The 25,371-nt window shown below is 43.0% G+C and overlaps 1 protein-coding gene across 2 annotated transcripts in view; it reads right to left on the reverse strand.

Annotated features, from left to right (window-relative positions):
• LOC147025320 (guanine nucleotide-binding protein G(I)/G(S)/G(O) subunit gamma-10-like) overlaps nt 1–21,861 on the reverse strand; it is a 22,238-nt gene extending 377 nt beyond the window's left edge. The window contains exons 1-3 of one of the 2 annotated variants that reach the window (XM_085886180.1): nt 21,622–21,861; nt 12,864–13,011; nt 1–3,050 (exon numbers count right to left, since the gene is read on the reverse strand). The exon at nt 1–3,050 is cut by the window's left edge and continues 377 nt beyond it. In XM_085886180.1, coding sequence (XP_085742306.1) covers nt 12,886–13,011; nt 21,622–21,705 — 210 coding nt within the window. In that variant the 5' untranslated portion in view covers nt 21,706–21,861 and the 3' untranslated portion in view covers nt 1–3,050; nt 12,864–12,885. The remainder of the gene's footprint in view (nt 3,051–12,863; nt 13,012–21,621) is intronic. The other variant, XM_085886181.1, reaches the window with a different exon arrangement.
• Nucleotides 21,862–25,371: the final 3,510 nt, after the last annotated feature.

A 25,371-nucleotide genomic window follows, 5' to 3' on the forward strand; every position in this document is an offset into this window, starting at 1 on the left:
AAATGACAAGTCGTGGCATGGTCACATGAATATTAAAATTGTAAGTTTGAACTAAACCAAGACAGACGATGGAAAAGCCTGAATGTGAGCCGCATTTAGTAGCATCCCATAATGAAGCCAAAGCGACGAACACACCAACACTCTGTCAAGTGCTTAATCATGTGTAAGTGCTCAAGCATCATCAATACTGAAAATATGATTGTTTGGTCAGCAAACATTTTTCCAATACTGAAGTGGCATACCAGGTTTTTGCATTGAACAACAACAAAAAAAATTAACAATTTCAAAAATCACCGTTGTTGCTTGTACAGAAAGATGATACAAATGCATGACATTCTAATTAAGAATGGTGAAGCCATTCATTGCTTTTGCCAAGGATTAGGCTGCTGCACACACTAATGGAATACTTCATTATTAAAAATGGTGTACAAACCTCAAATTAGAAAATTCCAATAGAAAAGGTTTATGAATCAGCAGAGCATTCAGGTCACAAAAGCTAATTTTAAAAGTACGACATTTACTTGGTGTTCAAAACGACAAGACATACTTCTGCCTCAAGTTTACAAAAAACGTCTGCCTCAGCATGTGGACAACAAAATAAAAATAAAATGAACGAAAAAAAGAAAATCCTTAAGGAAACGAGAATCTTGGTGGACGGCCCAAATGTTGTTCATCTTCACTCCATGCGTCTTCAAAACAGCTCTGACAATGCATCGCTTTGTATAATCACCTAATCGGCTCCAAGTGTGCACATAACTTTCGTTGGAAGACAACGTATGAAGGAAAAGTAAATGGGGTGGAGGGGAGCAAGAGAGAGATAGAGAGACAGAGAGACAGAGAGAGAGAACAAACAACTGGATGGCCATCAAAATAACAAAAAGAGAAAAACCTCATGGCTGGAGGTAATTACTGCCAGGAAATCAACATCAATAAAGGAACAAAACACAACTCGCTGTTACAAACCAGGAAGTAGAACTAAAGGAAATGTACACAAAGTGGATCGGGCAAAATGAGGGGACATTAAAAAAAACAACTCCAGAATGAAGATTATAGAAATCCAGGATAATGTTTGTTAAAGACCATGGGAATGGAGCTAACCCCACTTCCCCCATCCCCCCTAACTGCCGGCGCGCGCGCGCGCGCACACACACACACACACACACACACACACACACACACACACACACACACACACACACACACACACACACACACACACACACACACACACACACACACACACACACACACACACACACACACACACACACGTGCTCAGCCAGTGCTTATTAAGTTGAGATGGAAATATAGACATCTGAATTTTGGCATCAGAAAACAACATCCAATCAGGATGTCTTTGCTTGAAACTCTAAAGAAATTGTTTTAATATTAAAATGGAAGCAGGTTAACACTCCTATTAAAAGCAAAAGCATTCGTTATTCAATGGTCTCAAAAGTTGGAAGAATATTGGGAGCAACAGTACAAGAGAGGTGCGAGCGAAAGGCACGCAGGTTTGGTAGATTTGAAAATTTCACCAAGTGCTACCCGAATATAAAAAATGGCAGCCACGAACAGTTTTAAAATGGAAAGTTTATCCACAATTCCCAATAAAATTTCGGAATGCGAGTAATGACCGAGGAAGGATGTATGGTGCCGAGGGACAGAAAGGCATGCACGACATAGAAATCCTGATCCATACATCGCACAGATTGGTTCTGGGTTACCTTCAAAGGAAATGCTCTGAATCATGTTTTCGGCTTTCACAGTGGGATAAAGGCCCAGTCGACTCCCTTAGGATATGCATCCACTTTGTATACACCCTATGAGCATTACTTTATAATCCTCATCAAAACCCCTTCTGTTGGTTCACAAATGAAGCATCTGTTCCCTTTTCCATGGAGGCGTGTGACCTTTACGCGTATCGGATTGGTATTTTTGAAGCTCATCGGATGTATGAATTGGGGATGATGTGCACCAGGAGGAGGGCAGTTGTGAAAGCTCAAAATGTCAAAGATAAAATCGGTTTATTCATTGCCTCACTGTAATTCAAGTTATGTTCTTTGGCCAATACTTTTGGCAAAGTTTTGAAATGCTCACAAAAAATTGGTTGTAGTTGGGAACATTTATGTGGATTAGATATGAGGGTATCACCAATGAGTATCGATGCCCGAACGGCACGGCTTGGGTCCGACAACAGAGTGGTCATTATTTGAAAATGAGCAGGCATCATGGCTTTGGTGTTGAAGTATCCCCCCCTCCCCCACCCACTCAAGGGAGGTAAGTGGGGTAACATTGGTGGATGAAGTATTCTCCCCCACCCCCCAAAAGGAGCTGGGTGGGGTATCATGACATCGGAATATGCAAGGTGGCGAGAACAATCATTTTAATTGCTTCAAGTGTGGCATCGGGTGTGTTCAGGGCAATGTTAGTGGACGAAACTTTCATTTTCATTTTCAAAACGAACACAAACCTGTCCTAACTAACCTGCAGAACTCAATGCTCCAATAGCTTGCACCATATTGCACTAACCTGCACTGCTGCATCTTTCTGTCTGCACTCGAATAACATTCTGTACCATCGTATACTCTCAATGTAACATGCTCCATTGAAACGCGCCATCATGTAAATCCTATACTCTCGCACATATTCATGCCCACGTGCAGACATGCACGCACATGCCTGCACAGTTCTCGGTGAAGACCACTCGGTGGTTGAACCATTGGACCTGAGCCTTGCTTGCTGGGCACACACGCTAGTTAGTGGTGCCTTCAGTTTTAAATACCAATCATTCAAATGTTCTGTACACATTTTTGTAATTAAAACAATTTCAGTCAATCAAAAGGCATGTATGGATACCGACAGTAACATACGGTTGTTGAACATCATTAAAAGCAATATTAATCAGCAAAATACAATATAATTGCCTATCAAAAACAACAGCAAGCCATATTCACACCCAAATCTGTGTTAAAGTTTGTGTATGTATCATTGTCACTAATATGAAGCAAATCGTGAGTCCACATGGCAAGGTTGGCAACAGCAGTGATGTCCTGTGAAGAAAAGCAAAGGGTCATGTGACAAACAAAGATAGTGAGACGATGGAAAAAAACACAGCAGTTACACAGTATTGCCAAAAACCGTTCCTGCAACCATCGGATAACCAAAACCTTGGTCGAGCTGTTCCAATTACTCCTTGCTTTGATCATTGTAACTGAACTACCTCCCTCTCCTCCTCCATTAAAACACTCCTATTCATATTCAGTCTGCTCCTTTTCTAAATCCTTTTTAAAATGTTCTGATAGACTGGCACTGAGGGCAGCAGTGTGACAGCTGAACTACATTGGGCAGTGGGCATTCCTATGCATCTTGGGTCTGTCAAGAGGATCATTAAATATTGAAAGGTTGGAGCCAATCGGCATCATGGCCCTTGTGAAGGCGACAGCATGTGTAGGCCTCAGGCATCAGCCAATGGGCCAGTGGAATTGGAATTATTCAATTCATTTATATTCAGCTAATGACAAGGTCAAAGCTGGAGAACATTGAAGCGAAGTGCAATTCATAAATCTGTGGCATGAGTTGAAGATTACTGGCCATCAACACTCCTCACACAACTTCACTGAGCTTGAACAGTTTTGAAGAGAAGAATGGGCAAATATTGCCCAATCAAGGTGTGCAAAGTTCGTGGAGACCTATCCCAACAAACTCACAGCTGTAATTGCTGTCAAAGGTGCTTTCACCAAGTATTACATCAGGGAGGGTGGACACTGATCCAACCAAGATATTGTTACGGTTCTTGGAACCGTATGCATACAATATAGAGGTGTCCCAAGTCAGTTATTCCATTAAGTATATGTGTAGACAGATCCCTTCCTTGTGTTTAGTGGGATAATTAAAAGGGTGCGCTGCGATGTTTTTTTTTTATTATATTAATAAATCTTTATAACCCCACTCCATTTCATTGCAAAGGCAAATCCACGACAACCCATGGTACCCTCTGCCTGCTTGCCCCTCCTCTCGCTTGCTACTCACGCGTGGGCTGAACAACTGCATGTTCACCTACTTGCCTAACCTGCGACTTGCTGTCCGAGGCAAAATCCTCTTACAGTAGTTCCTTTTTGGCGAGTCCGCACATGTGGAGGGGGCGGGCTTCCCGGTATGGCTGAAACCCCGCCCAGAAAGGGCGGAACCATGGAAGCCCGGTTTACAGTATTGTTGTCAGGTAGAGTGTCCAATCAAGGCGGACAGTGACCTCAGTTTCACCACGGCCCCTCCCGCTGAGGGAGATGGATAAATTACGACACCATCCTCAGGGTGGTGTGCTTGGAGTTCAAAGAGTTTGTATAGTGCTGAGACAGTTTGTTCTGTGCTGGAGTCTTGAGTTCTTTGGGGGTCTGGAAAAGAAGCGAAACTGCAGACGCTTGGAAGCCTGAATCCTGTCCCAGACCAGGATCGTTTAAAGAAAGATCTGTGGAGGATCCAAGGAGTTCTTTGGGGGTCGTTCGATGAGTGAGAGAGTGAGAGAGAGAGACCAAAAGACTCAGCCTCATCGCGGGAGATACCCAACGACCCTGGCTGCCTTGGATTTCACACACACACGAACTCCACACGCCGAGCTGCGTGACCATTGTCAGGTGCCACGCCATGGAGCATCCCTTTCCCCGGAACTCAGGTACCGAGAACTGCGACCTCAACTCCCTCCCTCCCTCCCTGGCTACAAAAGTCCTTTGCTTTCAACTGGGTTTATTTTTTTTGAGTGTGTGTCCGAGTGTGTGGCGCCGTCCATTAATTAGAACTGTATAAGTTATTCAAACCTTGTAAATCTTGCCTGTATTATTCTCGCAACAAGTCTGCTCTGTGTCTGCTTTATAAGTTGCTGTAAAATTGTCATACTACATCTTTTTCATCTTCCCTTGCATAACATCCCCAATAAACCTGTTAGCACATAACTTTCGTCGCTTATTGTAAATAAATTATTAGAAATGTTGCCAGTTCGTTTTCGGCTTTTCCTTCATTGGTCCAGAATGGTTCGGATCTGAGGTTAGCCGGGTCTTTATCCCCGATAATCTGTTCATCCTCGCCGGTACGTTCTTAGTGGGTCCGCACGGCTGCATCTGAACTGGAAAGGTAGTTGGTAGAGTGATCCGGTTCAGGCAAGACGTACCGAGGGCGTGGTTCCCCGGTAGACACCGCGTGGTTAATTAGGGAAATTGGTTCTAGACAAAAAGACCCTATGCTACGCGGTGGAGGTATTGGCATCCATGGTCGGTTAAGCGACCCACCACCTCACGGAATTATCCATGAGCGACGGCCTACAATTCCGGGAGTCTGGTGGGAGACGACGTAACTTCCCCCCCACCTAGCGGTCGTTCTCACTACTGGACCCCGGCCCGCAACAATATTCTCGTTTTGCATTTTTAATTAATATTCTGAAATTTTAGAACTTGTTTTTCACTTGAAAGTTGTGGGTTACAATGTGTAAATAAAGGTGGAAAAAGTCTGATTTAATGCAATTTAACACCAGGCGAAAGGCAACAAAAAGGTGACCATTTTGCAAGGGGATGTAGACTTTCTAAAGGCACTGTATGTAAAGTTTAGTGGAGAGCGGCCCAGCCCTGTTTTTTTCTCCGACACACACACACACACACACACACACACACACACACACACACACACACACACACACACACACACACACACACACACACACACACACACACACACACACACACACACACACCTTTAATACATTAGGATGTTTCATAATGTGGAGACCCGACAGGGAATGCCCCCGAGGCAATCTCAGCTAAAAGTTTCCCAGACATTTCAAGTCATGAGGACCCTCAAACACGTCATCACAGTGGGTTCATTCAAACTTCTGTGCATTCCTTTGACCACCATCTACAAAATCATACCAACTTTTTCTCAATATTCCACGACACATCAGAAATGTCGACCCTTATCAAAGGAAAAGGCTGACCAACAAAGAAAACGCTTCAAATCCTATTTTTGAAGGAATGGAATAATTGTGTCTGATTATATCCTGAGGATATTTGACATTTACTTTGCATAAACCCGAAGAACATAATTTTATCGTGATTACCAAAAAAAACATTTCTGTTTATCTGAAAAAGGTGGGGTATTTTTAAGCGGTGGAGCCGCTTCAATATTTCACTGTCCATCCTTCCATTCCTCAGTCTGTCAAAAATGAAGAATAACCACCTTTCTCACACCGTGTTTCTACTATAAATGGACGATTCCACTATAAATAGGGTGTGTGTGCGTGTGTGTGTGTGTGTGTGTGTGTGTGTGTGTGTGTGTGTGTGTGTGTGTGTGTGTGTGTGTGTGTGTGTGTGTGTGTGTGTGTGTGTGTGTGTGTGTTAATTACGTAGTCTATTAATTAATTACAGCTGTGGCCAAAAATAGACACCCTTGCACTTTTTTCAAATAACTCACAATTTTCTTGAAAAATAAGTTGAAATTGACAAAAGTATTTGGTCTCCAAAATTCTTTATTTTCACTGTTAATATCACAGAACCTTTGTTTTTGACTGAGAACTTGATATATCCTTTTAAATCAAAAAATAAAAAGAAATGGCATTGACAAAGTTATTGACACCCTCGACTTAATATTTGGAAGCATGGCCTTTGGACAAAATAACTGCAGACAAGCGCTTCCTATAGCCATGAATGAGCTTCCAACAACTCTTTACTGGCAGTTTGGCCCAATCTTCTTGTACAAACTGTTCCTGTTCTCCCAGATTTGAAGGGTGCCTTCTCCAAACTGCTGTTCAATGGGATTTAGATATGGACTCATTGCTGGCCACTTCGGAACAATCCAGAATTTTGGCTTGAACAATTCCTGGGTGCTTTTTGAAGTGTTTGGGGTCATTGTCCTGCTGCAAGACACATGACCTTTGACAGACCCAGCTTTCTGACACTGGGTTGAACATTGCACTCCAAAATGCCTTGGTAATCGACTGATTTCATGATGCCATGCACACATTCAAGACACCCAGTACCAGAGGCAGCCCAGCAACCCCAAAACATCACTGAATCTCCTCTATGTTTGACTATAAGAAAGGTGTTCTTTTCTTTGAAGGCTTCATTTTATTTTCTGTAAACATCGAGGTGATGTGCTTTCCCAAAAAGGGCTAATTTGGTCTCATCTGTCCACAGGACATTCTCCCTAAAGGATTTTGGCTTGTCCAGATGCGTTTTGGCAAACTCCAGTCAGGCTTTCTTATGTCTCTCTCTCTCAGCAGTGGGGTCCTCCGGGTCTCCTACCATAGAACCCCCTTTCAGAGTTGGTGACGGATGGTACGAGTTGAAACTGTCGTACCTTGTGTCTGAAGGTCAGCTTGGATGTGTTTGGCAGTTGATCGAGGTGCTTTCTCCACCATTCGAACAATCCTTTGCTGTAAGCTTCGATCAGGTTTTCTCTTGTGGCCACATCCAGGGAGGTTGGCTGCAGTTTCATGGGCCTTAAACGTCCTGACAACATTGCGTACGGTGGACACAGGAACATCAAGGTCTCTGGAGATGGACGTGTAGCCTTGAGATTGTCCATGCTTGGCTACAATCTTGTATCTGATCTCCTCAGACAATTCTCTGGTTTTCATTCTTTTCTCCATGCTCATTGACACAAAACAGCAGAATGATTCCTTTTCTCCATTCAAACTGGATGAATGAGTGATTTTTTATATTGTCAGCACCTGCAACTCACTACAGGTGAGTTCAATTGCAAAGTAAGGGAGAATCACCTGCTTGAAATCTCATTTCTAACAACTTCTAAAAGGTGCCAATAATACTGTCTGGGCCATTTCAGGATTTCTGTGTGGAATAAGTTAAGATTTAGTAGTTTTTTTGAGCTTTTTTTGTTTTGTCCCACTGCCAAACAAATACATTTGTGGAAACCAAAAGATTTTTTAAATTTCAACAATTTTCTGGAAGAAATGGTGCATTAATTTAAAAAAAGTGCATGGGTGCCAATACTTTTGGCCACGACAGTATGTACTATTGGAATGTACCTTTTGACCCTTTGGACTGCTGAGACCCCTTCGATCTTTGAAGACCCTTTAATACCCACAAGACCCTTAAGGCCCATCGGACCCAGAGTACCAAGAAGACCCCAAGAACGAAAAAGTCCCCGATGACCCACAGGACCCATTCAATTCACAAAAACGGATGAGGTGTGTGCGTGTGGGTGGCCTGTTTTTTGTGGAGTTCTGATGGAGTGTTCTGATGTGGAATGTGATACACCAAAATGATGGACATGATCTCCTGAGTTGATGAGGCAAGCGACAAAAAACCCAGAAGAATTCCAACGTTTTAAATGCACGGCATGTTCAGGTATATAAAGCAGATTGACAAGTCCTTCCGTGGCATGGCGTTCTATTTACAAAATAAACAAAAACAAGTTCAAATGAGCTAAGATCCTCGTCCTCTTAATGATGACGTCATAAAAACGAATATGACGTCATTGTGATGTATCAGGTTTGCGGTAAATTATCTGTGCTAATGCCCGGCTCGATTCCCGCAAACAAAATTCAAACAGCTTGCCTAGTTTCGGAGATAATGGTATAGGCGATTTCCATTAGCGGCGATATTATGACGTCAACTTTTTTCTAGGAGGAATTTTCCAAATCGGAGATGGTTACTGTCTGCGCAGGGTATTTTTACATATATATATATATATATATATATATATATATATATATATATATATATATATATATATATATATATATATATATATATATATATATATATATATATATATATATATATATATATGCCAAGTTTCAGGAAGTTTCGATGAAAACTGTAGGCTGTGAAACAAAAAAGTCCACAAGAAGAAGATGAAGAACAACAACGTGAGACTTACAAGAGATCCTCCACGAGGATCTAATAACGACAACTTTCTAACAAACTATATATTAATTAATGCAAATAATATTAACAATAATAACAGTCGGATCATTTTGCAAGAATAATAACGAACGTATAACCTTCACCCTGGCACAAGCACATCTGGGCTTGGTGAAAGGCAAGCTAATGCTCAAGCAGTACTTTTGTCCAATGGATCAACAGGCCCACTAACAATTCTAAAGGGTTATAAAAGGTCATTCTAAAGGGTTCTAAAGGGTAATTCTGAAGGGTTTCGTTAGTTTCTTGGCTTTGCCTATTTCTATTCATATTAAAATGCCAAACTGAACTGCTTCCTTTGGACATGGGTGTGATTTATTTTATTATTGCAAGCACATGACCTCATCAGTCTGTCCGAGTTCGAGCCTGTGTGTGTGTGTGTGTGTACAAGCATTATGCTATGTTGAAATATAAATGGATACAGATACAAATACGGTAAAAATCACGATCAACGATTTTCCCCGTCTGTGTGCACACCTGTCTGGACAGAAATACAGATTTGATTATTCCGATCGCACCATGTCGCGACTGACATCGGATTCACAATGTCACCAGTCAATGACATCATAATCGGGTTGAAATCTCTCACCCTCAGGCTGTAACTCTTGAACAAGGCTGTGGTCGGTGCCCTCCTTTCAAATTATTATTTTTATGTATTTACTTATATACACTCAATATTATATAATCAGAAACTTATCATCCAGCAGAGAATGTTGCATCATTGACAGAGCCGGTGACTTCTTTCTCATTGGTGCAGGAAAACCTTATTTCCACACTTGCGATGGGCTTTATACGTGTGTCCGTACATGTGAACAGAGTGCCCAATTTCCCACATCCACATATACGAGGTCTGACAATGAAGTTCCAGGATTAAAGCAAAAGAAAATTTATTTTGTGAACGTACCAATTATGTTTCGTGGTCGCCTTCAAAGTAATTTCCCAGGGAGTCTTATACACGCTTGCCAAGATTGCTGCCATGCTTTAAAGCACCCTTGGAAGTCATCTAAAAGGCCATTTAGCTCATTGGTCACGGCTCACTGAATCTTCTGTTGATGCAAAATGAGTTTCTTTCATTGCAGTTCCGGACGTCATCAGATCAGACCAACATTCTCACCCTTTCGGCAAAATCTCGACTGTGCATCATCATTCACGTCCGTTCTCCCTTCTGCAAGCCTCTTGGCCCACTCAAAGACGGATAATCTTGTCATTGTGCTTTTGCTGTACACCAGCTTCACCTTGTCGAAAATGTCCGTGACACTTTCGTTTCGTTTTACCAAAAAGAAAAAGAAAAAAAAAACTCAGTCCTGGAACTTTATTTTCAGACCTCATATGTGAACATTGCCTTATTCTTGCAAAATGTTGCTGTCAGGTAGGCAGTAATGTTTAATCTACAAATTAAGCATTACTGCTTAGAAAACAGCAATATTTTGTAAGAATAATGCTTTTTAAAAATCTTAAAAGATCTAAAAGATCTTACACACTTCCCCCCTATAAGGGATTGCAGTCTTTTGAAAGATCTCAGAGAAAGAAAAAAAAAACATTACTGGTTGAGGCCTCACGAATAGCAGGAGAAAGAAATGTCCGTGTGATGAAACACTAAAATACATTATAACGGGACTCAGTCTCCCGAAACGGCATGGTCCACGACCCACCAACGATGAACTCCACAAGACGAAGTCAGGCATCACGGTGGAGAAGCACCAAGAGGGGAGCGCAAATGCACACGTGCGGTAAGCGGCTACGCGGAGGTGCCATCAGTAATTAACTGGGCTTGAGCGCCAAAATTCTTAGTGCACTTATTCCTCCCATTGATAATGTCATTGCAATGGAGGTGCCGATCATGAATTAAAATCCATAACAACTTGAATAAAGAAATAAATATATAAAAAAGAAATTGTTCATTTAAACCAGGGCAAGGAGACAATACACAAATAATAAATGTGGAAAGGACAGATACGACCCCGACGGAACACGCTGAAGACACAGATTGCCTCAATGCCTATCATAACCTAAAGCCTTAATCACACCCGACTCGTACAGAAACACAAAGGATAAAATTGAAGAGAGACGAATGGGGAGGTAGAGGGGTATGGCCTTTCCTCTTTGAGGTGAAACATAGGTGAGTTGACTGAAATTGGAAGCGGGCCCGTCCTTTGACTCGTGCTGCGGCTTGCACCACGATTCATCCTCTCTGCACCACGAGGAAGCGCTCTCCCCCAAGGACTGTGGCCCTGACTCATTGGATGACTCGTAGCTCAACTAAACTGCTGCACTCGCTCAAGTCTCTTTCCATCGTACTCAACGCAACTCTTTGGCTAAACTGCTTGAGTAAGCCTGGGGAGTGCCTTATAAAAGCTTTGCACGTTGTGTAATCGGTGATCAACTACCCCACCCCTCCCTCCCTCCTTTCCCCGATTTGCTGCGATCCCAGTGTGCTGGCCACAAAGAGGGAAACTAAACAAATGATGGAAGGCAACAAAGGGAAAGCACACTATTGGGAAGAAATTTTGGTCGTTAGACCTGTGGCATGTACGATTAAATTAATTATTTATAACGATTATCTGGGGATTAAATAACGAATGCACGCGAAGACGACAAATACAAGGCTTGTTGGTAGTCAGGTCTCTCTCTGTAATAATAATCCTGGCAACACTAATTTGGGGTATCTTAACTTAGGATATCTTAACCTAACATGAAGAGATAACAAACTAATTAATCCCCTCTTTACCTCCACCACTGAAGGTGAAGGAGGCTGTCTGTGTTTTCACCCCTCTCGGTCTCTGTTTGCTTGTCTGTGTGTAGGATATCTCAAAAAGTTGTGGATGGATTTGGATGAAATTTGGTGGGCAGGTTGGGTGTGTGACAGGTACGAACTGATTAGATTTTGGTAAAGATCCGGATCCAGATCCGACTATGAGAATTTTTAAAAAGTGATTCTTCAACATTGAGGGATGGGGCTAAACTCATATATATAGGATGATATCTCAGAAAGTTGTGGACGGATTCGGATGAAACTTGGTGGACAGGTTGAGTGTGTGACCACGGCAAATCGATTCCATTTCGGTGAAGATCTGAATCCGGATCTGGGACACGAGAATTATTTAATTTTTAACGTGATTCTTCACTATTGAGAGATGGGGCCAAAAACGATATAGTACTGTATAGCATCATATTTCAAAAATGTATTGGGCCCGATATGCTCTCATGGATCAGGCATTACATGGCAGAGGTATGTGCTCCACAGAGTGTACTTCTAGTTCACCCCTGTAACAAGATGAAGCAATCATACAAGTGGGCTCTCAGTATTCCATCATCTGACCTCTCAATTTGTTCCACCAACCTACTCTTCCCTTCGTCCACCTACAGCCACCCACATTCTTCCAGAAATCCCACACCTAATTTCCCTCCCCATGCCAAACCTGGATGTTCACCTCCATTCCTTCATCAATACATTCTCTGGTCTGTGCTGTTCCCTCAAGCCTTTGGAGAGCACGGTACATCGTCATCTCATGCTTTCTTCCATAACCAACCACAACATCATCCTATTTTGCTGACCTCCTACCTACCACCCACTCCCCTCTTCGGTTTTGGCTCGTAGACTTCAGCTCATCCGATCATTACAAATAATTCACAAATTGTTGGATTGTTTACAGACGAATTGGGAAGACGAGCTTGGTTTAAACCACCGTGACATTCAGGTTTGTTAATCTGGTTTCCTTCTTCTGCCTCCTCTTTCCTTTCTGCAACTCAACCACTTATGTACGACGTATCAATGTGTTTATGTCTGTCTGTTGCCCTTTTACCCCCTGCCAGTCTATAAATGCTGCCCTTGTTCATCATAGAAACTCCATGAACCTAGAATTCTTGGTGATCAATAACTGCATTGAAAAATAAACGATTCCCAGGATAAACGATAAAAAAAGAGACTGGCATATTCACCTTCAGAATATATATGTGTGCACTACAACAGGGTGCAGGCACGTGGCTCACGGAAGGGGTTGTTTCCAGCCGGCATGCCGGTCAGCAGAGGATCCTTGCAAGCATTCTGCATGCAGAACTGCATCAAATCTCCTGCTGCCTGAGATACCTGCAACGATAAAATGATGGTATGTTCAGAGGAATATGGGAATTATTACAGGGTATGGGGGTAGGAAGGGCTACAGAAAATGAAGCTAAGAAAATTTTGATGAATGCAGCGTATTTGTAGAAAACCAAAGGGAGCAGAAAAAATAAAACTGTACGGGGTTGGAGGGAAGGGCCGGGGGGGGGATGAGTGGAGGATGTGGGAGGTAGGAAGGGAGGTGGCAAGGTCTTTTGTATTACAATGGTTGCATGCATAAACATACAGCACCAGGACTTAAGATGCATTGAAAAATATGTTTGCAATTTGGCCTGAAAATCTTTCAGTGAAATCCAAATATCTTTCACCCATACAACAATCAATAACTAGAGCAAGGTCGATGGCGTGTCGTCGCAAATCCCCATGCTTCCCACCTAAAACAAAGTGGAAAATGGCAAAAAGTTCCACCAGGAATGATCCAATATCATTTTTTTTTTTACATTTTGACCCGTGACTTCAAGTTCCCACCCCGAAAGCATGAAACGGGTCGAATCCAAAAGAAAAAAAAGAAGCATTACATATTCCATGCATCCCCCAAGGTTGATTGCATATACAAAGTTCCATAACAAAAACGTTTTTAAAAATGTGCCTGTCATTGCATTTTTTTGATATTTGACCTTTTGACCCTGCCCAAGGGAGCAGACCCCAAAATGATACCACTCTTGCACATCCATGCCACGTGGCGACTGATGATCATAACTAGCAAGTTTGGTGTGAATTTCTGCCCGACCATTTCGGAGGAGGAAAGCATGACTGACAGAGACAACTGCAATATCCGCTGGTTGTTTTGTTTTTTTTTCATCCAAAATGCGTGGTTTTAAAAATGACTAAACGGTTCCAACGTAAAGCAAAGCATACTCATTTCCCATTTCGAAGTATTTAACATGTACACTGCGTTCCAAAAGGTGCTTTTTGCATTATTCTGTGTCAGTTACATATCTTCCGAGCTTTGCCTCCAGCAATGGAAGGCAGCAATGTCAAGTATGCCACCTTTCCTCGCCAATGATTGAATTTGTCGAAATGGTGTTGAGATGGGGAAATACCACTCCGTTGTGCAAAGCTGTTTTTGTCAGGTTCATGACACCAAAGCCTCGGTCACAGTCAACCGTGGCCTTCGGTAGTGAAATGAGGAAACACACATGCACGCACACAACCTCATTATGAGTTCCCTTTCAAGGAACTTCCATGCAAGAGGAGGCCATGAGGCCCAAAGCCTGCGCTATGATTGCAAATCTGTAGTTGTTCGTCCATGCTCTATTCTTTATAAATGCCGATATGAGCATCAAGCAAGGAAGCAGCACATACCATTCTTAAAGTATTTGGTATACAGTGGCCTGCACAGGTATTCACCCCCTCCCCCCCCCCCCATAGGCACACCTGTCATCATTTCATTTCCATTTATTTGGTGGTTATAAATTAATCGAGCCCAAATTGACACAAATTATAAAAAAGACTGAAAATAAAGGGCAGTATTCTACAGTGCCAGCTACTTACCAAACTATTCCGAGATGTCGACTGCACTTCGATACCCCGCCCCCCCCCCAAAAAAAAAACAAGCCCATCTTCGTCCCACATAACAGTGCAACGATAAATACCACAGTCCAATGTGAAAAATCAATCACCAGTTATTACTTTGATGTAATATAACTGCAAGCTGCCAGGCATCTTTGTGGCATCAAATATTATGTTCTGTAGGGCCATTCTTTGAAAAGTGAACCAAATTTGAGAAAAAAAATGAAGTTTGTGCTATAAAATTTTAAGTTGCATATTCATAAAGAGTATTGTCCAAAGTTACATGAATTATATTTTTATTTTTGAATTAAGACCCCATTCATGCTCATTTGCATCGGTGTATATTATAATGAAAATATTATGCATTTTCCCTCTTCATTAGACATCTGAAAAAGTGTGTCTAATAACTTCCTATCTGTAGTTTAATATCATAATATGTTTGTCCATATCCATTCAAAAACATTTCTCTTAAAAAGAATAGCTTTTATTCAATGATAAGGAAATAATTCACAAAAAAGTTAAATTAACTTTAAATGTCACACACGTGACCAAAAAACATGAAAAGTTTATGCCAGCTGAAAACCACAGCTTTGATAATATTTATTTTTCATGTCAAAAGCTAGTTTTATAGTGTCTTTCTATTCACCAAATATGAATTCCCTAAACTGTCATTCTTAATTAATAAGTCACACACGTGACTAAGTGGTCACATGTGTGACATTTGTTACTCCTGTGAGTATCAGAATGAAGTCCAGAGTGCTTTGTGGTCATGTGATTGTCACTTTGTTCACTGCTGCCATCTTCTAGAATGGTAAGTGTGAGTCTCATTTGATTGTGTCAAACACAAATGACAAGGGAAAGGATTCGGTATCCACATTTGTAAGATATCTTGCTACCAAATCTTCAGCTGATGGCTCCATCACATTTTTCACAGAAGGGCCATCATCTGAATTCAAGAACAAGTTCATGGCGAAACTTCTCTTGATTTTGGCACAATAACACAATGCCACATATGAATGGCAATACTTTGCCACATCCCACGGGAAGGGGGTAGTGGATGGCACAGGTGGTGCTGCCAAGTCACTTGTTCGGCGTAAGGTCATGAGCAAGAAAGCTGATGCCCCAGTTGTCCAGAACTCGTAGAATTTTGCAAACCTAGCAACCACACTGATGCCCGATGTCATGGTAAGACATATTTCAGAAGATGAGATAAAGAGTGCCATTCAAGAAGCACAGCCATGGGAAAGTGCAATCCCTGTGCCAGGTATCAGTAAAGTTCATGTTATGCAGGCATCTCCACTTGGTATCTTGAAGTTCTGGCATACAAGTGGTGTAGCAGACCCAGACATCTCTATCCAGAACAGTGCCCCCACACAGAGTCTTGACTGGGTTGTTGGGGATTAGTTGGTGGTAAGGGATGACCAAAATCTATTCCCTGGAGAGGTTTTGAGGGTAGTTGGAAATGAAACTGAGGTTAAGGTGATGCACAAGTTTGGGAATTTCTGGAGGTGGCCAGACACCTGAAATCTGAAGAACCAGACATCTTATTCTACACACAAGATCAAGTTGTAAGGAAGATATCAGTGCCTCAGGTGACAGGATCCAGGGGGAAGTTCAAATTTGATGAAATTTAATATCCATGCAAAGTGATGCATGATGTAGTGGAAGTTCCTTGTTGTTATAGTGGAGGTCATGTCCTTAAGATAAATGAAAGTTGTTATTTAGCATTTGCTGTCAAAGTAATGTTTGTTTTTCACCACGAAAGTAGTAGTAGACATTGCCAACTATGGCAGCAAACTCAAGCATCATGATGTGTTCAAACTCCAGACCCGAAAGTTTATTGTTAATTAGTGATGTTATAATCAACGTGCTGTTGTCATAAAGGTAAAAATAACATTTGTGTTGCAGAAAATGATTTACATCTGAAATTCATACATTTTTTTCTTGTTATGAATAAAATTTGAAACATGTACAAAACTTTGCTTCTTTTGTCTTTATTTCCTGGTTCAGAGACTTACTTTTCACAATATCAGTTAAAATCATGAACAGCAAAAAAATGAGGATTGTTATGTCTTGTTTAGTACATGGTATCCACTACGCACATGCACGGAGAAAGTAAATGTTATGCAGGCATACTTGTACACATCTCCTCCGTGCATGTCATACCTGAAGTACTTGTAAATATCTCCTCCATGCATGTCATATCACACACGTGACCACCCAAATGTCACACACGTGACCATACATTGTCACATAAAGTAATACATGAAAAAATATTCACTTGATAGATTTTGATATATGTATATATGTGTGTATGTCATATTTACAGTACAAAACAATATACCTGTAAGGTTTTTATAATTAGAAGAAATGTATTCCACAATTTGTAATATTTTTGGTCACACACGTGTTGGTCACACACGTGACTAAGAATGGCCCTGTAAATGAAAAGAAAAATCATCCTAATGTTCAACACTCAGCCCAGTAATTGTTTAAAAAAAAAAAAAACATAAATCTGTACTTGTACCAAGCTGATCAGACTGCTCGGGCACAGTGGTGAGTGCACTGCTGTTGATAAAGCTTTGTTGAGAGAATCAACCGTTCCCCATTGATGTAATGCAGATGATCCACAAAAAGACGATTCAACTTCTTGAGGACTTCATAGCCTGCACGAATACTTTGCTAGAACAACATTCAATAAATAATGAAAAATGGGATCAGAATAAACACCCACACCCTCTCTGCAACTATCACGACGACGACTTATTATTTAACACCATCGATTATTTTCACCCTCTTGTGGCGTCAGCTGGGTAAAGCATTTGGCCCAAGTCCTTCATAAACTGATTGGTTTGGCCTGACGTTCGACTGAAGGCGATTTGGGCAGGAATTTGTTATTTGGCGAGAATGCCAACACTAACTCACCAACTCCTCACGAAAGATACTGTGGGATATTTTACATCCACTAACACCAGCGATGCTAGCAGATGAGAAACCGAGCTCAACGTCCATCTGAGACACGTCAACTTTTGTGATGCCAGTGAAGCAACAATTTTTATCATCGTGCCGACAATCTCCCTGCAACTGTCCGGCTTGATCGTTACCTCCACCACAGAAGGTGAAGGAGATTATGTTTTCACCCTTCTGTTTGTCTGTTTGTGCACAGAATATCTCAAAAAGTTGTGGACATATCCAGATTAAATTTTGTGGAAAGGTTGGCTGTGTGACAAGAACCAACTGATTAGATTTTGGTGAAGATCTGGAAACAGATCAGACTACTAGAATTTTTTTTAGTCATTCTTCACCATTGAGAGATGGGGCCAAAAACAATATAGAGCACGACATCTCAAAAAGTTGACGACGGATTCGGACCAAAAACTTGGACATGTTGGGTGTGTGACAAGGAAGAATAGATTCAATTTTGGTGAAGATCCAGATCTAATATTTTTTTAAGTGGTTCTTCACCATTGAGAAATAGGACTAAACTGATAAGTATCATGATATCTCAAAAAGTTGTGGACGAAACTTGGTGGACAGGTTGGGTGTGTGACCACGACAAATCGATTCGATTTTACTGAAGATCCGAATTTGGATCGGCATACAAGAATTATTTAATTTATAAAGTGATTCTTCACCATTGAGAGATGGGACCAAAAACGATATGGTACTGTGTAGCATGATATTTCAAAAATGTATTGGGATATGTTCTCGTGGATCAGGCATTACGTGGTGGAGGTATGCGCTCCACCGAGTGCCCTTCTCGTGTTCCATTGTTTCAATGGAAAAGCTAGACTCGAGACCTTCAGGTCCACCTGCCTCTAATACTCTTAATCGGAGCCTAGGATTACACCGCAAATGCCCTACCAACTACTTTGCAGATCTATCTAAACTCTTTTAACACATCAATTTCAAACACTCCCTTTATAGCCACATCGTAATCACGTGTCATTTCTCTATCAATTATTTTCATAAACTTTCAGTGATGAATGTATTTCTGGGTTGAGGTTGCGTTGGGAGTCTTGGTTTGGGTCACTTGACATAAGGGAGACCAGTGGAAGCACAGCAAGAAACAAGAACGACACTCGGTTGATAGCATACCTCTACCAGACTGCACAGTTTATGTTTTGTATCCCACTGATAGGCCGGATCTGGATCCAGACCTCAACCAAAATCATATAATCACCGAAATAACTCATCCACAGCTCTTTGAAATGGAAGGTTTATTATTTGTGGAAGATCTTGAGTTTGTGTCGAAAAATAAAGAGTTGGAAGCCATGATACTAGCCACTTTGGCTCCAAAGAAATACTGAATCCTAGAAATTATAGCACTTTGTTAACCTCATGAGCAAGGCCTCAACTGAGCTTTGTACTCGGCCATTAATTAGTTGAGATCAATGTCAATTTAGCTTATATGGATCTGAAATGTCATTAGCAGACAATGAATACATCAACACAATTCTGTATGCGAGAATGTAACGTGGGAGGCATCAAGAGACAAGTACTCACTGAAATGAAGCACAAAGTAGACATACCCCAAGGGTTTTACTCATTTCCCAAGGGTTATCGGCTCACTTTGGCTTGCCGATTAATAGACCTTTGGTGCAACACTGTGAAATCCCCATAGTCCATGCATCACAAGGAAATACAAGAAACTTGGACAAATGAGGTCGTCATTTGGTCCAATGTGCCTGTGCTTCATCGACACCGAATCATTTCAATCCATCAATACAATATATCGACTGAATTTCACTGGAAAAGGGGGGTTGGGGGAAAGGGAGGGAGAGACAGGAATTGAGAATGATGTGGAATGGTGATGAGGAAGAATGGTGTGGCAACCACAGAAGTACAACAGCACTAGCAGAAGCCAGTGGTAAAAATAAACCCACGATATTAAAAAAAGAGAAGATAAAAATAAATAAATAAATAAATAAATAAATAAAAAGAGGGCTTTTATTCTTGCCCTGGTTGTTGGAGCTCAAAGATCCATCCATCCATCCATCCATCCATCCATCGAGACCATACTCTGTGCAGAGCGTTGGTGCTGCCTAAAACAGTCTTCTTGGATATTGGACACAATCCTGGACGGGTCACCACTCCGACACAGGATACCAGCAAGCTGGTACTCATCTTTTGCGACCTCGGAAGGATGACAGGCAGAGTCAACCCCACTTGGTATTAATTCAACAGCTGAGTGGGATTTGAACTCGGGATCCTGGGATCCCAAGTCCACCACCCGAACCATAAAGCAAACACCAGGCTTGCTCAAAGATGGGAGGTTATATATTTCTTCAAAGGAAAGAATTTTTTTTTTTCCAGGAGTGACCGAGACAGCGGTCTGTTGCCTATACATGGCGAAGGTTCAATTTCTTGTGTGACTGAAAAAAAAAAAAAAACATTATAATGTTCCCTGAGGTTCGTATTAATTTTAAGCAACCGACTAAATATTTTTTCTCCGCGAGGAGTGTTTCCACGTTTCATGGTGGGACAGACAGACAGACAGACAGACAGAGACAGCCTATTATTGTACATAAAGATTATTTTTTTTAATCCCCCACACTTTTTGATAAAAAAGCGGGGATATTGTAATCGGCTCCGTCCGTCCGTCCATCCGTCCATCCTTCAAGCTATTTCCTCCAGAGCGGTTGTGCAAAAATTAACCAAACTTGGTAGTTAAGATCAACGTATGGCACCAAGGTACATGAGCTGGATCATTTTTGGCCCTGTCCCCTGGGGTGGGGTCAAAATCTCAATGATGGGCACACTTTAAAAATGAAACTTTGTACGTGCAATAAACATTGGGGGATGCATAAAACATGCAACAACTTTTGGGGTATGACCACCGGTTCATTCCCCAACGGACTTCGGGCCACAGGAGTCAAATTGAGGAAAAAATAATTTTCTCTCAACATTCGATAGTTTGTCGGTCATTCCTGGTGGAACTTCGAGCCATCTTTAAACTCGACTTCAGGTGGGAAGCGTGAGGATTTGCAATGGTACACCATCGACTTCGCTCTCGTTATATTTCCAGTTTAAACCCATCTACTGCGTTTGCTCCCACTACCTTTCCAGGGAGACCATTCCACGCATGAACTACTATCTGAGTGAAATCTCTCGCTTTCTACCATCTTAACTCACCTCTTCCTTACTCTCAAGCTGTGGCCACTGGTCCCATCTCTGTCAATTTTACTGAAAGACATCTGCATTCATTTTATTGGGTCAAAGGGGTCAAGAAAGTAGATGGTCCAGAAACCATCTACTTTCTCACCAATCCCCTGGAAGAAGTCCTTTCTTTCAAGCTTCTGGTTCTCACTATCTGCCATGATCTTTCCTGGGAAAGCCACATCTCAAACCTGGCCTCCAAAGCCAGTCGCCGACTGGGAAGCTCAAATCGTGCAAAGTCCTTCCTCGGCAGACCTGAGGTCCTGACCACATACAAAGCTTTCGCCCGCGGCCTGATGGAGTACTGTCCTCTCCTCTGGGCTGGTGCTCCTGCCTCTCACCTTTCTCGGCTTCACGCTGTGGAAACCAAGGCATTTAGGATCATTGGTATCTCCTGCGATGAGGCCGAGTCTTTGGGCCTCTCACTCTCTCACCACGGGCAGGTCGGTGGTCTTTCTGTCTTCTGCCGTCTCCTCTCCGCTCTCACCCCCCCCCAACCCTCACCCCACTCCCCCCCCAATCCTCCATCCCCCACCTCACCCCCCAACCTTCACTCCTGCCAAACCCTCCATCCCCCACCTCACCCCCCAAACCCCACCTCACCCCCCAAACCCCACCTCACCCCAAATGTACTGTCTTGATAGTTTGACACATTACATTGACGTTTTCATGTCTGGGGTGTGTTCCATTACCAAGCAGCTTGCTATCGCTTGCCAAGCCAGCCGTTCCTCATCAACCGTTTCGTTGGCGCGTTTGCTCGAGTTCTTAAGCAACTTGGTGAGCGCTCTACAAGCTGATCGATAATTGAACACATCCCAGGTATTGATGTATTCCATGTTAAATTTCCTACACAGGCCCAAGACACGGTGTAAACCCCCCAAAGCACGACCCGGGCCTTTTCCTTGCCTTCATGCGGTCGAGACTCGCTTCCACCTTCAGATGCTCCACCAGACGTCGCATCACCGTCGTGTTCGCCGTGTTGTTCGACATTGCTATGTTTCTGATCAATCTTTAATCCTCCTGCGATCCAAAAACGAGCCACTTCCTGCGAGAACGTAAAGAAGAACAACTTCCTCTTCCTTAATTTCCTTTTCCCTCTCGAATCGTGTTGGCCTTCCTCTTTTTCTGCGGTGACATCAGCGTTAATCCAATTTGTTATTCCTCTGCAAGTCATTTTATGAACTATTTCAATTTATTCGTTTTTCCTGAGGTGATTAGACAAAAAAGCTAAACAATAGCTGGTTTACACCGCAACGTGCGGTGCCGCCTGTTACACCGCTTTAGACACCCGGAAATTTTCCTCGGGAAGAGCGTGGATGGCTGTTTCCTGGGGGTGTGCTCCATGAGACCGATGAGCTTGGCGAGCGCTCGCCAAGTGACATTAAATCATTCCGACGAAACGGTTTAAAAGGAATGGTAGGCTTGGCAAGATATTTTATTACAAGTTGATTGGTAATGGAACACACCTGAGTTTTTCACATGATCATTGTACTTATCATTATTATTTGGTAATGGTTTCTTCGTTTGCTGTAACGCATTACACCATCATGGTTGGGTACAATTGAACCAAAAGCGTTTCTATCATTCCCGAAAAATCTGACGATTCGTGGCGCACCATCAGGCAGGATCGATTCAACACCAATCTGGAACGATGGAAAAAACTTTTGTCTCCAGACGCGTCCGGGCGGTGTTTGTCTCCAGACGCGTCCGGGCGGTGTTTGTCTCCAGACGCGTCCGGGCGGTGTTTGTCTCCAGACGCGTCCGGGCGGTGTTTGTCTCCAGACGCGTCCGGGCGGTGTTTGTCTCCAGACGCGTCCGGGCGGTGTTTGTCTCCAGACGCGTCCGGGCGGTGTTTGTCTCCAGACGCGTCCGGGCGGTGTTTGTCTCCAGACGCGTCCGGGCGGTGTTTGTCTCCAGACGCGTCCGGGCGGTGTTTGTCTCCAGACGCGTCCGGGCGGTGTTTGTCTCCAGACGCGTCCGGGCGGTGTTTGTCTCCAGACGCGTCCGGGCGGTGTTTGTCTCCAGACGTGTCCGGGCGGTGTTTGTCTCCAGATGTGTCCTGGCAGTGTTTGTCTCCGGACTGTGTTTATCTCCAGACGCGTCCGGGCAGTGTTTGTATCCGGACAGCTTGGCTCCAGACGCGTCCGGGCGGTGTTTGTAGCCGGACAGCTTGGCTCCAGACGCGTCTGGGCGGTGTTTGTTTCCAGACGCGTCCGGGCGGTGTTTGTCTCCAGACGCGTCTGGGCGGTGTTTGTCTCCAGACGCGTCCGGGAGGTGTTTGTCTCCAGACGTGTCCAGGCGGTGTTTGTCTCCAGATGTGTCCTGGCGGTGTTTGTCTCCGGACTGTGTTTATCTCCAGACGCGTCCGGGCAGTGTTTGTATCCGGACAGCTTGGCTCCAGACGCGTCTGGGCGGTGTTTGTTTCCAGACGCGTCCGGGCGGTGTTTGTCTCCAGATGTGTCCTGGCAGTGTTTGTCTCCGGACTGTGTTTATCTCCAGACACGTCCAGGCGGTGTTTGTATCCCGGCGGTATTTATAGTGTGACCGGTAGAAAATGTATTTCAGACATTATTTTGTTTCCATCTTCACTGTCATTCTCTGCAGTCATTTTGATGAGACGGTATGAATCATAATTAACACTTCACCACACCTCTGCCTTCCCTTCGTCTCACCTCAAACTGTCTTCCCTTCCCCCCACCCCTCCTTATTCCCCCTCCCTCCTTTCTCCTTTCCCTCTCCTTTTTTAGGAGACACCATATCCATGCTGCATGATCATTATCTCCCAAAGGGAGCTGATCCGCTCTTTGTCAGGTGTTGTTTTTAGTCATGCAGGGTGTCACAGTCACCCTCCCCACCGACAAGCCAGTGAGGGGAGTTGGTTTATCTGCCGACAACCCGACCATGCGGCAAGTAGCACTGGTTTACATGTTACCAGTGGCAGTCCAAAGACTGACCTGAAAAGATGAGATGAGAGCATCACAGTTGGAACATGGAATGTTGGTACAATGACAGGCAATGAGGCGAGTTGGTGCATACTATGATGTGAAGTAATGTTGACATCCTATGTGTACAGGAGATGGATTTGACTGGGTAGTGTACAAGTCATATTGCAAGTCTATGGAGAACATAGAAAGAGAAACGAAGTTGGAGTCATATTGAAGGAGAAGTGGAAAGAGAAAGTACTGGAAGTGAAGATAATTAGTGATAGGATGATGCTAGTGAAGTTGACGGTGGTGAATTGATTGATGAATATAATCTCAGAGTACGTGGAATAAACTGGGTGCTCAAATCAGGTGAAAGGCATTCAGAGAACAATTGGAAGACATGGTTAGGAGGGTGCCCTTCCTCTCACAAACCGGATAGGTGTTTGCCATCCCTTCACGTCCATGCTCATCCATAACTAACTCGTCCATAACCGGCACCTTGACAAATTCCAAATTCCTGTCCTAACCTACAGAGGGCAATGCAGCAGTGGCACAGCCACACCCTAGGCCAACGATGCTACCCCACAGCCTTGTGTTTCATATGAAAGAAGAAGACATAGACGGACATTGTCAGGAGGGTATCAGTTGGAGAGAAGGTGATAATTGGTGCAGACTTAAATGCTCATGTAGGACAAGAAGTGGGTGGATAGAAATTGGAAGTATGAGGAAATGGATATGACAGGAGAAATGAAGATGAGGAGAGGTTTTTTTTTGAAAGAATGCCCTGAGCTTTGAGCTTTTTTTTTTTTTTGGTGAATATAGGGTTCAGAAAGAGGAAGGAACATCTGCTAACCGACAAATTTGGAGGTAAAAGTTACCAAATTGATTACATATTGGTAAGACAGAGTGACAAGAAGCAGGTCATGAATTGCAAGGTTATATTGGGAAAAGCAGCGATGAGCCAACATGGGCTGTTTGTAATGGACATGAGATGGAGAAATAAAAGACAAATGATGAGTATGAGAATGGGAAATATTAAACTGTGGAATTTGATGGGAAAAACATCTGGTCCTTTTCTTAAAGGAAATCAAGAGAAAGCAGAGAGAGACAGAGACAGAGACACAGAGAGGTTTTTCTCAATCTTTGACCTGAAAGATTCGTTCTGGCAGGTGGTGCTTGATTCGGACAGTGCTTTGAAGTGTACTTTCAATACCCCATCCGGGCGTTCCTGTTTTAACCGAATTCCATTTGGCCTTTGCTCCGCAAGCGAGGTGTTGCAGAATAGGAATGAGTGTACGTTTGGAGATATTGAAGGTGTACACTTTATCGCTGACGATATGGTCATCGCGGGCACTGAGGAAGCTCAGCACGATGAGAGTGTGAGGAAATTCCTTGACCGGGCCAGAGCTAGTGGAGTGAAATTTAACCGCCAGAAGATCCAATGGAAGCTATCAGAGGTCAGGTTTATGGGACACGTTGTCTCTGCTGATGGCTGAAAGGCAGACCAGGAAAAGGTTCAAGCAATCGCAGATATGCCAACACCCACAAGCAAGACTGAGTTACAGTGAGCGCTGGGTGTGATCAACTACTTATCGCGTTTCATTCCTGACAAGAATCACATTGGCAATGGCAGCCAGTGGCATTCATTAAGCTAAAACAAGCCATATCGTCTGCGCCGATGCTCAAATTCTTTGACCCATCAAGACCATCTGTTGTGCAAGCTGACGCAGCA

This window comes from Eptatretus burgeri, chromosome 6 (genome assembly GCF_056783735.1).
Source record: "Eptatretus burgeri isolate ZD-2024b chromosome 6, Ebu_testis_v1, whole genome shotgun sequence".
Taxonomy (NCBI): Eukaryota; Metazoa; Chordata; class Myxini; order Myxiniformes; family Myxinidae; genus Eptatretus; species Eptatretus burgeri.